Consider the following 17,118-nt stretch of genomic DNA (forward strand, 5'->3'; position numbering starts at 1 on the left):
GCTGTTAGTCCTAGTCAAAATATTTGGATGTAGGAGAAGATTAAATGGAGATTTGGGAGTATCCTTTGATTCTAATTATCCAGGCTAAACCTTTTCTTCCATTGTTGTAGGGGAAAAAAAAAATTAAAGGTTGCCTGCAATGCATATGGCAGTTCAGAATTTACTTTCCATAAGAAAAATCTGTAAACTTTTTTCTATTTGTGAAACAAAAGAATAATTCAACACTTTTATTAAAAGTACAGGCTTTCAAGATTTAATATACTGATTCTACAGGAATGTAAAGAACTAACAATCACACTAGATAGCCACTCTTTCAAGAGCATCAGCATCAATAAATGTGAGTTAAGAATGATAGCCTCTTTGGGTTTTTGCATTTCTATAGAATCTTTATTTTAAAAGGGTGAAGGGATGAGAAGAAGCAGGGAACAAATATTGAAAGGGAAGCCTAAAACTGCCATGATCAGAAAGAAAGAGACAATAATAAATTGATAAGAATACATTTGAGCATCTACCTCTCTCAAGCAATTGAAATGTCAAACATTGAACACATATGATGTATAATGATTTGGAGGAAAGGCCCACGGAACACCAAGGGAAATATCCAACCAACGATATTTTGATAGGCATTATCTTTTGATTTCATATTCCTTTTATCTGGAGGCAAGAGCTTTTAAACACCTGAAAAGTTTAGTTCCTTATCTTCTCTGCCTTAGAATTCTAGCACAGTGCCATGCATTCGAAGAGCTCTCAACTGGTAACAACTACCAGTATCTCCTTAGTTTCAAAGAAAGTACTAGGTAAGCCAGCAACATCTCTACAATTCAAATTAATACCAACTCTTCCTCTATAGTTTTAGTAATTTTAAATCTAACCAGGTACTATTACCTGACACACAAATTATGCAAATCACCATGCACAATCCCAACAGAATTTTTTGGATGAAAAATATGAAAAAACTGCTGAGAGCATTTATTCTTGAAACCTTTCCTACCTCAAAAAAGATTTTAATTACAGTCAAACATAAAATGTTCACAACTTTCTTTGAATAATAAGTTAAAAAAGAAAACCAGAAAACACTGGTTCACTTGTTTCACTTCTTTAAAATATACAGATACTCTTTCATATCCATCTCTCTCGAAAATATCCTCCAAAAGTAAAGTATAAGCCAAATTTATAAGCGCCAAAATTTTAATGTTTTAACATTTGTTCTTAATACTTCATTTGTTTTAATATGTGAATTGTTTTAATAATATGAAATATTGAAAATGTCAATAAGATGACTTTCAAAACACTGATTTCAGACATTACACAAGAATATTATCTGACTAAAGAGAGAGAGACTAATAAGGTATATAGGAAGTTAGCAATGACAGATAATTTAAATATGTAATTCTGAGCTTTCAGTTAAATGACACAAATAAGGGTCACATGAAACATTTGTTATCTATGGAGATCAGAGAATAAAAGGCCTCATTACCTATATATCATACTATCTGCAAATGTATGATTATGGATCCAAATAGCAAACTGTCTACTTTGGGGGCTGTCAAGCTTTAAAAACACACACCAGGAGGTCTCTACTTTATTTCTTAAATTCAGACCTAAAATATCCAGAAAATGGTGACATCTATTTTTGAAGTAATGATAAACACTTCTCTGATCTGGTTATTAAAATAATATCCTAAACAAGAAATTCCAGCATTGTAACAATGAAAATGTTAACTGTAGTAAAACAAAATCAGTACTAATGTGAAACTCTCATATAATGGAAGACAAGCTGCCTTAAATCAGTCTTTACAGTTCTTTCAATCTTTCCCTTAGTGGTACCCATTAATGACAAACAGCATTTCTTAGAGTGAAATACCATCCCACCACAAATGCATTCATCACGCTCTAATCATGTTCACACAAACATAAGTGTGCATTCATACAGTATTGATTTTATTTTCTCTATCATATTCATGATGCTAATCACCAAAACAGTGAAAGAGTATTAGATTTGTTTTCACACTGCTATAACAGTAACTTACTATTTAAAATGTCTCACTTTAGAAATTGCTTTTTAAGAGTTAAAATAAGCAGCCTGTAACACAGGCATCTAAGTGAAACTCTTTTAATCCAGTTATTCACAACCAATATTGAAAGATAAATACTTAAGAGAAGACTAACATAAAACGATCAAAATTATTTCCAGAATTCTGATGTATTCTTCAATGATGGTAAGAATTCCAGAGCCTCAGGATAGGTAAGCCTCGTGCTACCCTAAAAAGACATATTTTCTACTTTGTGCAGAAAGATGAACTTTTCATTACACATTACACATCTCCATATCTAGTACATTAGTGAACTAGCAGTGGATTCATAATAGCCTTGAAGAACCGCATCTTTAACTCCTAAAATAAGTTCCTACAAATGGTAACTTAAAACTGAAAAGGGGAAGATGAGGGTGCAAAGACGTACTTTCATCGTCGTGTGACACAGGAAGTCGGACTTTTAACACATCCTTCCTTTTTCTCTTAAAATGTTACTCAGGCTGAAGACAAGTGGCCGTTTGAGAATTAGGCCCTCTTTGCAAGTCTTTAATATCGGCGGAATGAATGGGAGTTTTAGAAATGATAAACCCTTCCGTCCCATAACACCTAACCCCAACCCCTAACATCTGTAGCTCAGACACCTCTCTGCATCTTTACACCCTTCTCCTCCATTGGCCAGGCCACCAAAGAAGTACTTCTTTGACTTCTTGATCCCTTCTCAGTTCACACTCATGCATTCATTATCATTCTCTTTCTCCTTTCTCTTTCTCTCCCTCCTTCCCTCTCTCTCTCTCAAACGCGCACACACACCCGCGGGCACACACACAGCGTCTTCACGATGCGTACAGAACTGTCCTGATCCCATTAGCGTAGCCCATCAAGAAGGGCTTCCCCACCGTCCTCGCACCAAATTTCAACACATGCCCACTCCCCTTCTTGGACCTCTTGTCCCGACTCCCAGTCCCGCTCCCACTGGCCGGGGGACTCGGGGAACGCGGAGAGGGAGGGTAGAGACTCTGAATACTTCTGTCCCCACCGGCTCGCCGTCCCCTCGCCCCCGCCCCCGCCCCGGCGGCGTTACCCGCCCCCTTCCCGCTCTTTACCTGCCAACAGGTTCCTAATTTCCTCAGGGAGGGGGTAGGGAGAGGAGGTGCAGCTGGGGTTGGGCATGTTAGGGACCGCAGGGCGTGGGGCAAAGGACCTGTGCTGAAGGGGGAACCGACAGGCTGGGGTTGCGGCTGCGACCTAGACTTGGGCTAGCGGTCCCGGTAAGGACAGCGGGGCTAAGAGTCCGAACACTGCCGGCCCCGGGCTCACAACAAGGAAGTCACTGAAGCCCCAGCCAGCAGCTGCTGGACTCTCGGCCCAGCCCCGCCCGGCAGATAGGGGCGGGGCGATGGGCGGGGAGAAAGCCCGAGGGGGCTGTGGGGCCCAACTGCGCATGTGTATCCTTCGATTTTCCTAGCCTCCGAGGCCAGCCGCTGGACAGGCCACGCCCACAGCTACGTCAGGGAGCAGGAGGAGGAGCGGCTGGTGGGAAGGGAGCGGACTGGGGCTGCATCACCTGATCCGGCGCCTGAAGCGTCTTGCTGCCATTTTGGGTGCTGGTACCACTACAATTGCTGACCAGTTCTCCAGGATCTTGGAAAATAAGGTATCCGTAGTGCCTCCAGGTTTTCCCATTAAGGGATCTTCTGGTCAACGGTCAGCCTTCCCGAGGTTTAATACTTCGCCTAGTAACCCACAAGGTATCTTCGACCGCCCTAAACTATTGTGGCCTTCTTTGTCCGGTTGAATGAAGGTAACAAAGTCCCATCTTCCGCCAGTCCTCCCTAGAAGCCGGTTTGGAGCTGCTCCAGAGAGCGCTCTGATTGGCTCTTACAGTACTTTTCTACTCAATTGGGATTCTTGGGGTGACTGATTTCCCCCATTACGAACGAAGAGTGGGGAGTTCTAGTAACTATTCTTTTGAGTTAAAAAAAAAAAGCTAAGTAGACATAGATACCACTGTCCATCTATAAGCATCGAAAAGAAAATTGCTGGTGATCTAGTAGAGTGGAATTATAGAATCCGTTCACTCCAGCCTGATCTGTAAATCTTCTTACAAGTTTTCTCTAAAACCCAGAAAGACACGTTCTGGTGTCTTTAATATGTGTGTGTGTGTGTGTGTGTGTGTGTGTAGAAATATATATATATAAGATTTTTTTTCTCTTCAGATAGGAACTGTCATGGCAAAGCTTTTTCCTAGACGCTACTGTTATATTTTGAAGATTATGTTGTGGCTCCAATCGCAATGTAAATTTACCCCTCTACCCTCCAACCCTCACTAGATCAGTGGTCCTTAAACTTTAGCGTGCGTTGGAATCACAGAGAGAACCTATTACAATGAAGAGTCTCAGGGCCCACTCCCAGAGATTCTCATTCAGTCTCTTTAGGGTGGCATCTGGTTATTTGCATTTTAAACAAGCCCCCTGGGTGGTTGCAATGCTAGACATTCTGAGATTTGATTGTGAGAATCACTTTACTACTTTCCAGCTCCTACAGGACCAGAATTTGTCATAACTTATCTTTCATCCCCACCTGGAACCCTAAACCTGACATAGAATAATGATTATATTAATATTTCATACCAAAAAATCTCAGATAGTAATAGTAAAAAATTAAGTACTCAAATGCAATGCCATTTTGCATAATTTTCTGAGATACACCAAACACTAATTGTAAAGGAAAAATTAGTACATTTTGGAGTCCTCTCAAAACAGAACAAAAATCAAGACAAAAGCTTTACAATTGATGAAAAACATGCAAAATAACAACAGAATGACACCCTCAAAATAAACGCATTCCCTAAAATGGAATCTGATATTCCTACTCAGATTTAGCAATGTGATGAATTACAGGAAGAGTGCTGAAAATTAGAATTCTGTCTGGTGGAAGTAAAAGTGAATAAAGAGTTATTTTACAACATAGGTCCTCTACTTTCAAAGAGTTGAGAATTATTATTCTTAAACTACAAAATTATCTTCCTTCCTAAAGAAGGAAGCAACTATTTCATGGACATTTTATGTTAGTGGGGATTCTTCCTGCTTTTACAGTTATCACATATAATTCTTTGTCTTGTGACATTTTTTATTAAACCAGGCCTCCAAATGTTCCTATCCTTTGTTTCCTTCTGATGGAACTAACCAGATTTCTTTTTTATTCTTGTGTCTCATTTATTTATTTATATTCCACTCATTCCACAAAGGAATTGAGGTGATTTACTCTTGTATCAAATAGACAGCTTTCTGGAGTGGATCAAATGGACAGTGTCTACACTGCTCATTATGACAAGTCATTCTTGTTAGTGAGAGACAGGAAACTATTAAGATTGCCTTAAAATATATAGCATCTAGTAGTCCAAATGAAAAAGGCAATAACAGAAAATGGACTTTTTGTATGAAACACATTTCCCCTATTTAGGAAACCATTCTCAGACACAAGTTTGTGATGGATTCACTTGGACAATGCTTTGTATACTCTATCATTTTTACTGTTTATTGTTAGTTACTGAAATTGATTATAAGCCAGAAAGCAAAATAGAGGCTAGAAGAAATAGATTATTTCTCTTGTTTCCAAATGTTTCCGTAACAAAAACTAGAAAGGATATAAACCAACATTAGCTCAATAAAAAAATAATTAAATAGGAAAAAAAAGTAGGATAAAAAAAGTAGGATGGAAATCAAATCATACTTTACATTCTCTAAACTAGTCTTTTAGGTAAAAAAAGAATAATAAATAAAACTTTAAATCTCAATCCAAGAGTAGCAGCAGCTTCCCTACCATTCTGAAAAGAGGAGACTAGACTCTGGGAATCTCTCATGATTTGTCTTCTCAAAAGTAGATTGTCCAGTTCAAGGAAGATAGATAGACATATGGATATCCCTGTAAGTAAAGCTAACCCCTTCCTTACCGTCTTTCACATTTAGCTCAGCTAAATGAGTATTTGCCCACACGCCTAGGTTTAAAAGAACCTAAATGAGCATTGAAGAAAAACAGATAGTAAGCTAAAACACACCTTACTTTTCTCTGCCTCTCTGATCTTCCTTTTGTTTGGCTTTCATAGGCATGTGGAAGAAAGATTATATTTATACTTAGGCATTGTATTAGTTATCTGTTGCTGCATGACAAAACTTAGCTTAAAACACACACTTAGTATCTCACACAGTTTGTGATGGTCTGGAGTCCATGAGCGGTTTAGCTGGATGGCTGTGGTCAGTCTCTTATGAGGTTACAGTCAAGCTGTAGGCTGGGTTGCAGTTGCCTAAAGACTTGAGCATAGCTAGAGGGTCAGCTTTGAGGAAAGCTCACCCACAGGACTGTTGGCTGGAGTCCTCCATTCCTGTGGCTGTTGGCAAAAGGCCTCAGTTCCAAACTAAATGGACTTCTCCACAGGGCTGCTTGAGTATCCTCTTGACATGGCAGCTATCTTTCCCCTGAGCAAGTGATCCAAGCAATAGCACAACCAAGACAAAAACTGCAATGTCTTTATGAGTTGATCTCAGAAGTGGCATATCTTTACTGCTGCCATGTTCTATTGGTCACACAGACCAAACCTGGTGTCTAGAAGGAAGAGACTATACAAGGTTGTGAACACCAGGAGGTGGGAATCGCTGGGGCCATACTGGAAGCTGGCTACCATAGTCAGCCCTCTGCCACCAATGATTCACATCTCTCCCACATCAAGATACACCCATCCCCTCCCAAAGCCACCCGCAAAGTCTCATCCCATTACAGCATCAGCTCAAAGTCCAGAATCTCATCATTTAAATCAGGTCCACGTGTGGATGATGCTCCTTAAATACAGCTCCTCAAGTACAGTTCTCTCAATCCAAAGACCTATGAAGTGAAAAAGTTATCTGCTCTCCATATAACATACAACAGTGGGACAAGCATAGGATAGCCACTACAGACATTCCTGTTCAAAAGGTGGTTGAGGGGGGACAATAAGAAGTATACAGAGATCACCAGTTTATAGCAATTCTAAAAACCAACCAGGAAAATGTGGAAAGTTGTTTGATTAGAACACTATTACTCCTACCTGGAATAAATTCTCCATGGATCTCGGATCTGCCCTCTGAGCCATCTTTTCTTTTCCATGAAAGGTAGCCTGTGTTTTTATTTGCATACTTTTCTCAGTCTCCTTCCTGCCAGTGGTCTTTTGGGGGTCAAAAGACCTCTTTTCGTTTTGTACTGTCACTGTCCCAATCTCAGGCAGGGTTCAATGAGAGAAGCAAAACCACTAGAATGGAGATAGAGATAGAGATAATATAAAAGAATTTGTTACAAAGATTTGATCCTACACAATTGTGGAAGGTGGTTAAACTATTTCTGTAGAATTGTTGTCTTTGCTGCAGCTTGAAGTCCACAGGGCAGGGAGTCAGGAAGGGAAGATGGAGGAGATTCATGACAAGCTGGAATGCAGACGCATGAGCCATAGTTCATGAACATCCTGAAACCAAAGTGAGCTCTCGCTACCTCTGACTTTGACGGTGTGGATGTCCTGTAGAAACCAGGGTCCTTCATTACAGAGTTAAACACACCCACGACTCAGGAGGCAGAGACCTGAAAGGAGGATCCAGCAGAAGATAGAGCAGTTGCAGGCCCAGCTGCTGCCTCATGCCAGTGAGGTGAGCCAGGAAATAAGCAACAATTTATGTGAGCTGCAAAATGACGGCTGCTTCACTTCTGCAGATCTCACAGAAGAATCTATAGTGGCCCATCCTAACCAGAAACAGACAGAAAAGAGAATACCAGGAAATGTAGGTTGATAGATTGCAAAGCCACCAAGCACACACTTGTAGTATCAGAAGTAAAGAATGGATTCGATAAAAGAAAATTGAAATTTTTCATTTGTTTTGCAACCTAATACATTTTTAAACCTTTTAAAACCTATTTTGTCTTTCAAGTCATCTAGTAAGGGCTCTTTTAAGAATTTTTAGAAATGAAGATTTGTTTTTATTTTCTAAATTCTTATCCCTCACTTCATTTGAATCTTCTAGGGCTGGTAGGTGTGAGTTTATCATTGTGTGGCAGTCAGCAGGAAAAAAATTATATTCTCACTGGAATTCATATGAGGTCATTTACTCTTAAAAGATGTGACACAGAACACCACCAGAACCAACAGGTTCTGATAGATGCAGCTCACTAACTTGTCTTTTGAGAGGTTTGATCATAATTATTATTAATCCTATTAGTATAATTTATTAACTATTCTCTATTGTTCTCCATCTCATTTTCATATCCACAAACATATGCTCAGGCACTTTGCTGCCCTAGCCAATCATTTTAATGTAAGAATAATAATAAGCAATTTAATATAGGCTGGATTTGAGCTCTTAACAAGATACTGTATGTCTTTTGGGTTCCACAAATTAGGAATAAGTTGAGAGAACTGTCCATCCATTCTAGACTTGTCAGAGCCTGCCTGGTTATCTGCCCAGGTCACAGCCCTCTTCTCCCTTTGACCGAGATTGATTTCCCCTATCCAGACTTTTCACTGCTCAGAGCCTGATGATAATCTGGCTCTGATCTTATATCCTAGTTCTAGTAACTGAGCTTCCCCTGCCTGGGTTCTGAGACCAAGTCTTTTACCTTGCCTGCTTTCAGTAAAGAGACATATTTAATTACTTCTAGCCCTCTTGGACTATGGCTCTGCCTTACTCTTATCGTCTTGATTTATAGTCTGATGTGGTATTCTAGGTGGATCTCAAGAGAAGAGATGGACCCAAATCCCTGTCTTGCTTTCGAATCAGGCTTCCCAGAATACGTGCACTAGGCGCATGCCAAGAAAATGCTCCTTCTTTGGTACTGTATAAAATTGAACGCAGACCCCCTCCTCTCCATGTAAACCGTCTTACTCCTCTGTGGTTTGGTGACATTACCTTGAACTGTGAGCAGGTACTTAAAAAGACAAGAACTTTTGATTCTCCCCGGTAATTCTTCTCATTGAAATCTTTACTTTCTGTGTCAGATGCCCAATTGAATGACCTTGAAGATCCCATTTTATTCTTGGCTCATAACAAGAAGCCAAGGGAGGGTTATCTTTGCCTTAACCTACAAGGTCATGCACAAGGTCACTGGTGTAACTTAGGCCTCCCCCAGTCCACCCCATTCCCACGGATGAGCCTGACCTGCGCTCCCTACAATTCTACCACCCAGAGACTTAGGAGAGCGGATGGGTAACTGTCTCCCTTTGCACCTCAGTCCAGATTGGTTTGAGAAGTCAGCCCTTCTGATACCCAGAGTAAGCACACTGTGGCTTTGGATGAAAGATAACTGAGATAGTACTTTGAAATTTAAAACATCCTGAGAGAAGGCAGGCTGCATAGACCTTCCAAGGAATGGTGTCAGGACCAGTCATGTAAAGCAAGCAAGGTGTTCATGGGAATATTTATGCTCTGTGCCCTGCTCTTTCTTTAAGGTAGTTCTGGTCCCCACAACATCCTTACCAACATTTAATGAGAAGATAGTCTTCTAGAAGAATGAAACTCAAGAACATGACTGCCCTATTAAACTTTGGAGGACTCAGTTTTGGGATCTGAATCATATCTGGTTCAAAATGAACTCTTTACTCAGTTTTCTCTACCCTTATCCATATTAATTACTTTCATTACAGGAATTTTATTTTATTTTTGTTTTGTTACTGTAGATATTAAAAAGAACATTAATTTAGATAAAGCATAATTTTCTAATACCCTTCTAGAGATCATTTTATAGCTAAGTTGGCAGAGGTTTTAGAACATTAAATAATTAGAAACAGGTCTAGGTTTCTTTCTATATGTAAAGACAAAATAGTAAATTGTAATCCGAGTCCTTCCTCTTATTTCAGTACATCTATTCTCACTAGACAATTTTAAAATGCCGAGCTGTCTTCAGCACCAGTAATTCACTGGGTTTGTGCCTGATATATTCATGAAGGGCTTTGATGGATTTGATAACCATAAGCAGCTGTTAACATTAAATTGCCATTTAATTTTTTTCAGTGACTTTCAAAGTTGTCAATATTAAACAGTAGTGTTTTACAAATGACTACTTTAAGACCAATAAGAGTAAAATAAAATTTAAAAGGTTCAACCAAATTCTCCCCTTTTTCTATAGTGTCCCACTACTAAGCAAACAAAGAATGAAACACGTTTTTACGGAACTTTAAGCGCTGCCTTGTATATTTGCCTATAGTTGGCATCATATATTACTATTCTCAGAAATTCTTCCATTCCTTCCCCACCATGCCCCCCATTTAATTTTTGTTATTTTTTCATGTATCTTGGTTTTTGTTGAAAAAAACTAATCTGGAAAACTACTGGGTAGGTCCACTTACATATAAACCACCTTAACGATCGTGACAAAAAAAATTGTCATTTGTTTTCATTCTCCTACAAGCAGGTAAGCCATGTGCTTTTTATTTTTTATTTTTTTTATTTTTTTGAGGAAGATTAGCCCTGAGCTAACTGCTGCCAATCCTCCTCTTTTTGCTGAGGAAGACTGGCCCTGAGCTAACATCTGTGCCCACCTTCCTCAGCTTTATTTGTGGGATGCCTACCACAGCATGGCTTGCCAAGTGGTGCCATGTCCGCACCCAGGATCCGAACCAGCGAACCCCGGGCCGCCGAGAAGCGGAACGTGTGCACTTAACCGCTGCACCACCAGCTGGCTCCAGTAGCCATGTGCTTTTTAAAAAATTATTTTTGTTTATTTATTTATGCAGCTTTAATCAGATGTAATTGACATATAAGATTGTGTAAGTTTAAGGTGTACAGTGTTATGATTTGATAGACATATATAATGCAAAATGTTTGCCACAATAAAGTTAGTTAACTCATCAAGGCATGTGCTTCTTAATGATCTAGGCACACCAAAAAAAAATGAGAAAAATAAAAGTCTTAGATCCTGTACTGATGACTTAACTCTTCAAGAATTAGATAAGAACTCTAGCTCTTATATTAAAATTATTTAGTTTTATTTCCTCACCTGAGGAAATAAACTTGATGTATTATTTATGATGTTTTAGAAAACATATATACAACACTGGAGCCTTTGCTTTTTGAAAATGGAAGTAAACATTTCCAAAAACCATATAACGATAAGATTTTTTTCAATATTGTGAATATGGTCTGTTAGTAATTGCTCATAGAGTACAGATGATTCAGCCAGGACCAAACCAAGAGCCTAGACATGCAGTAATTCAGTGCGTGATTAAGAAAAGGCAAATAACTCAAAGATTAAATAGGAAAGATTGAGAAGATATGAGTATCATATATATAAAGAGAGTGTTATTTATATTTACATATATAAAACTATACAGTATTATATAGGGAAATATATGTCCATCACATCCATATTCAATCCCATTTTGTAATACGAAACAATTTTTTACCCTTATCCCCAACAGCATAATTTTATGACATGTTTACTTGATAATCTGGATCTCAATTCTTGCCCTTTTATTTTTTGCTTGTGGGATGACTACTTTAATGTGATTTTATGGACTAAAGTTAAAGAAAATTTAAAGCAAAGAAAAGCAAAGAAAGTCAGTACTGTTGACATCTACCCAGTCTTCACAGTTTGTGGACTGCAGCAGACATGTCTACGGCACAAGGGAGGACCTCAAGAATTATGCAGTTTACCATACTGCTGGGCTTTGCTGCCCCTTAGTCCATTTCTTCAACATCTGAAGACACACTGCTGTCTTTTGCGAACTTGCTTCCTCCTGGTTTTAGTTCTTTGCTTTGGCCCTGAGACCACACTTTCACTTCAGACATTTTGCCTTCCCTAAGAACCATGCATAAGAGGAAGCAGCACTGAGAAACTTGGTTCCTCCCCAGCCAGCTTGCTTTGGTATTTCTATGAGCATTTGGTTTTATTTTTTTAATTGCCATCTTAATTTTTTTCAGAGAGGTAAAAATTATTCTTATATTTTTATGCAGTCCTGTCAAAACATATTTTTTTTAATCTAGAAAAATTAACTTACTGGATCACAAAAAAGGAGTTCCTGAAGCATCCCCAAATTACATGCTTTCTTTTCTGGTACTTCTCTACTACACATTAGAAGAGGATATTCCTCATTTTTATATTTTCAAAGAAAATATAGCCATGTACTTGCCAGGGAACGATGTTTATATGGAACATTTTCAAGAAAATATTTGTTTTTTCAAAAGTAGAAAAGCATACTGCCCACATTGAAACTGACCTGATGAAAATATTTTTGTTTGTGCTTTTCTATATAGAAAAATACCTTCCACATCTGTAATACCTGTGCTGTCATGCCGTTGCCAAAGTAAAGAACTATCAAGACGATACATCAACATGGAAGGGTAAACATTTTCAAAGTCGTTAGAATAACATAAAAAAAGTTACTTGCCTAAAATAAAATACTATACTTTTAAAGATAAAACTATATTTTAATAAATTTATAAAACAAAAATTGTGTGGCACAGTGATTGCAGAAGATAAGCACTTACATAGAATCAATGTTAATTACACAAACTTGACAAAATAGATTCAGCATATACTCTGCAAAAGGACCAATCTTAGGTAATATTTGAAATAATTTCCTCTGGCAGATAACAGATAACAGAACAAAGTGTCTGCTTTTCTAGATATTTTTGTGGTTCACCTTTTTCTTGTGGTATTGTTTTGGTTTTGGTTTTGGTTTCTCAATTAAAAATACTTGAAAACCATTTTTCACAATCTAAAGTTTCAGTCATTTTGAAATTTTCTGTTATTTCAGTCATTCATTCATTTCCGTTTCAGTCAAAAGCCCTGACATGTAAATACAAGAAGATGGACCTGAATGAATTAACAGAAAGCATCTCCTATTTTCACTTTCACATATTGTTTCTTAATTTTAAAAATAAAAGCTAGTGTAAAAAGCAATAAATTTGACACAAATTATTAGTACAAGTCTTCAAACTTTATGCCTTCAAATAAATTCACGTTCTTGATTTTCATAATGAGACAGTATAGTGTTACTCAAAGTATAGTCTATGGACAGGTGCCAGTCCAAAAGCTGTTACTAGTGCGTGAAAAGATAAGCATAAAAAGTGCAAGTATTTAGAAACTTTTATAGCAGTTTGACTCTGCCTGAGTATCTCTTATTGTATTTTATTAATGTATCAGTTGGCTTGGCTTAGAAATTTAACAACAAAAAATAAATGGTCCTTCACCATAGATAGCTTGAGAAGCACTGACAGAAATAACTAAGATCAATAGACATTACCCAAACTTAAATTAATAGTTTAAACTTTTTTCTTATTAATTTTGTTTTTTTAATCAGAGCTGCAATACCTGCTGTGAGTACATAATCAAATTGAGTAGAACAGAAAGATTTTGTTAACCTAGTGTCATTTTTTACAACACCATGATCAGTAATATAATTTCTAAATACTATTTAAACAAAGTTTGTATCTTCTTGTATGTATCCCTAACACCTACCACACTCACAAAATAGGTACTAAATAAAAATGTGTTCAGTTAATGGCACATCAGCGTGGACTGCCCATAATCAATCAGGTCAATCAAATCTTTGCTATCCAACTCAACTCACAGAATGACCTCAAGTTCTGTCTCTTCTCTATGCCTTTCTGCTCCTTTAGGAATGTCTGTGAGCTCCATATGAATGTATCATGGAGGTTTAGCTTCCAACTCTCTGCCCAGAACTTTGCACAATACCTGGCACCTAGTAGTTAAATAATTGTTGAATGAATGATGAATAAATGCTGTCTGGCAGTAAAATAACTGTAAATGGAGAATAAGATCAGGAAAGGGGAAAAGCCAAGAACTGTATCAATTAGCTATAGCTACAAAAATGAAACATAACAAACTCTCTCAAAATTCACTGACTTAAAGCAACAATAATAGAGATCTTTAGTGGTCAGCTGAAGGTTAACTAATCCAGGCTGGGCTCAGCTAGGGCTGTTCAGCTCTACTCTATGTGACTCTTGTCTTGGGCATGTTCTTCTCAGGTGCAAGAGAGCATACTCAGTCATGTAAGTGCTTTTCAAGCCTTTGATTGCATCACAACTGCTAAAATCTCATTGGCCAAAGCAAGTCACGCGATCCATCCCAGAGCCAGGGGGGTGGGGAAATACTCCATAACTGCAGTGAGAGGATGCTGCAAAATTACTGCAAAGGAATTGGATGTATAATCTTATTTCTGGGGAAGGAATGAAGAGTTGGAACAATAACCCAGTCCACCACACTGCAGCAGGCAGAACAATGACCCTCCCCCAAAGAAGTCCACGTGCTAATCCCCAGAACCTGGGAATATGTTACCTTACATGGCAAAAGGGACTCTGTAGAAGTGATTAAATTAAGGATCTTGATATAGGGAGATTATCCAGGTGAGCCCAATGTAATCTTAAGAGTCCCTATAAGAGGGAGGCAGGAGGGTCAGAGTAAGAGAAAGAGATGTGACAACAGAAGTATAGAGAGATTTTAAGATGCTATGCTGCTGGCTTTGAAGATGGAGGAAAGGGCCGCAAAGGAATGCAGGTGGCTTCTATAAACTGAAAAAGGCAAGGAAAAGTATTCTCTCCTGCAGCCTCCAGAAGGACCGCAGCCCTGCTGACACCTTGATTTTAGCCCAGTGAAAGCCATTGTGGACATCTGACTTCTGGAACTGTATGATAATACATTTGTGGTGTTTCAGGCCCCTAAGTTTGTGGTACTTTGTTACAGCAGCAATTGGAAACTAATACACACACCTAAAAAATCTATAAACTGAGTAAGAGATTTCTAAATAATCAGTAAAACCAGCATATGTAATGATACTACCAATTAAATATCATTTTAGTTAATCGGACTTTCTGCAGAAAATATATTAATACTTGACTTTAGTTTCTTTATTATTATATATAACTGTTTAACAGTTTTTTCATATATCAAACACATATTCCCTCCACAAAATCATTCCTAACTCCATCATTCCTAAACTCCAGGCTTGAATAATGAATGTAGTTTGACAACACATATTTACAAAGGCAGTAACTATGGCAGTCCAGCCTTGTGAACTTCCCTGAGATTCTTCCCATCTTCAAATTCATGCCAGTCTGCCTTCTAGTCTGTGTTTTGGATCTCACCATCCACTCATTAAACTTTTTCTGATGTAGTACCAATGTTCATCCCCTTAGTGACTCTGAGGTCAGAGGGCACTGTTTCGTTGACTATTGGTCTAGAAATCTCTAAAGTTCTTCCTGATTGCCAAAATGATTACTTTTTCCTTATTTATGCTTAAAGTAAAATTTCTGTAGGTGGAATTCAGAAACATTCCAAGTCAAAAGTGTAATTTATTAAAAACTTGAACTGCACAGTGCTTGTTTGGAAAACTTAAAATTACGTTGTGGTTCTATAAAATGCATGAAAGCAACCCAAGCTTTAGTCTTTGAAGGCTTAGCTTTTTTTAGATTGAATTTTCATTGAAAATTATTTTCAACTATTTGTTTTTAATAATGAAAGCCTTTGAATGCAGTGTCTATGCTGTGCTGATTCTCTGAAAAAATGCCACTTCAGAATTACCAGGTGTGAGTTGAATCAAAGTCACCAGTTTAATCATAGTGCCCCTTACTACCTCATCACACACTCATAGGGCCATCTTTTATTATTTCTACTACTCATGAAGGGTCATCAAAGGTACCTAATACTGGAATTTTTCAATACTACATGTTCTGATGTTTTGGGTACTTGCTGCCATTATGTGATTGCTTTAAGTAGCAACAAATCAGAAAGCCATCATAAAATTCAGATGAAGCAGCCATTCTTGCGGCCTGAGTTCAAGACTGGTATTTGGGAACATGAAAATGTGCTCCTAAAATACGTAAATAATCTTCTGGTTACCTTGAATCAGAAGTGTATCTTTAATTTCGTTGCTTTAACATCTTTTCCACATGGGTCAAACATTCAATTTCTTTTTACTGATGCACATAATCATAAAACACTTAAGTAAACGTGAAGCATTTATTGTTTGTCTTCAAATAGTCACTCCAGTTTTAGTAAATTGTATTGTTAATTTCTGTGGCAATGTAAGTAGCTAAATACTAATTCATTGGAAATCTTGGTAAATGCCAATTATTTCAATAAAGACTGTTAGGAGTAACTTCACTTTTTTCGATGGAACTACTCAATGTTGTACTTCTTAGTGAATTTTATTTATGAAATTTGAAGACTACAAGACTGGGAGACAAAATTTGCTATTATCTGTGTAAGGTAAGCTTATACACTGATTTGAGGAATTCTTTATTTAGAAAACTGTGAAAACTAGCAGTGTGTGTTTTGTAGCCACAGTGAGATACTCGCTAGGAATAAGGAAGTTGGGAAAATAAAGTACCCCTCTGAGAATTAAACCAAGAAATCAACACATAAAAGGGGCAGGAGCAGATATATGCAACCACTGAAAAGAGATAGAGTACCTGTCTCCTCGGTCCAGAAAATTTGGCTGTAACCTGATTAAATATGGGACCTATTTCTCAACCTGTGGTCAGCTATAAAAATCACAGAGGCGGGGCTGGCCCCGTGGCCGAGTGGTTAAGTTCGCGCGCTCCGCTGCAGGCGGCCCAGTGTTTCGTTAGTTCGAATCCTGGGCGCGGACATGGCACTGCTCATCAGACCACGCTGAGGCAGCGTCCCACATGCCACAACTAGAAGAACCCACAACGAAGAATACACAACTATGTACCGGGGGGCTTTGGGGAGAAAAAGGAAAAAATAAAATCTTTAAAAAAAAAAAAAAAAATCACAGAGGCAAGAATTGACAGCATTCGCCTAAACACCATCTAGGGAGGAGAGAGCCTTCACAGGAAACTTTCATTTAATGGACGAAGCAAACTTATTTATAAGCAGATGGGAATAATCCAGTTGAGAAGACATTTAAAATATTTTAGATACTTAGAGAAGTGATAATCTGTAGCATAGGTTTCCTGAGAAGGCAGGAGTTATTGAGACTCAAAACCCATGGGGAGAAACTGACCTTGGATAAGAAGAAAGACATCCCTTCTATTGTAACATGAGAGAAGGAGGCCAGGATGAGTATAGACACAGGTAGGTTTGGAGA

At 38.1% G+C, this 17,118-nt stretch overlaps 1 protein-coding gene and 1 long non-coding RNA gene across 2 annotated transcripts in view; one reads left to right on the top strand and one right to left on the bottom strand.

The window, feature by feature from the left end:
* The window catches only part of SKAP2 (src kinase associated phosphoprotein 2), a 169,514-nt gene extending 165,987 nt beyond the window's left edge, over positions 1 to 3,527 (bottom strand). The window contains exon 1 of the mRNA XM_005609268.4: positions 3,137 to 3,527. Within this exon, the coding sequence (XP_005609325.1) occupies positions 3,137 to 3,203 (67 nt within the window). The 5' untranslated portion in view covers positions 3,204 to 3,527. The remainder of the gene's footprint in view (positions 1 to 3,136) is intronic.
* LOC102147526 (uncharacterized) lies at positions 3,076 to 12,957 on the top strand. Its single transcript, XR_002807487.2, has 5 exons — positions 3,076 to 3,146; positions 3,499 to 3,687; positions 8,775 to 8,879; positions 12,299 to 12,385; positions 12,825 to 12,957. It is a non-coding gene; the product is annotated as an uncharacterized lncRNA (long non-coding RNA).
* The last annotated feature ends 4,161 nt before the right edge of the window (positions 12,958 to 17,118 follow it).

Source organism: Equus caballus, chromosome 4, assembly GCF_041296265.1.
Source record: "Equus caballus isolate H_3958 breed thoroughbred chromosome 4, TB-T2T, whole genome shotgun sequence".
Taxonomy (NCBI): domain Eukaryota; kingdom Metazoa; phylum Chordata; class Mammalia; order Perissodactyla; family Equidae; genus Equus; species Equus caballus.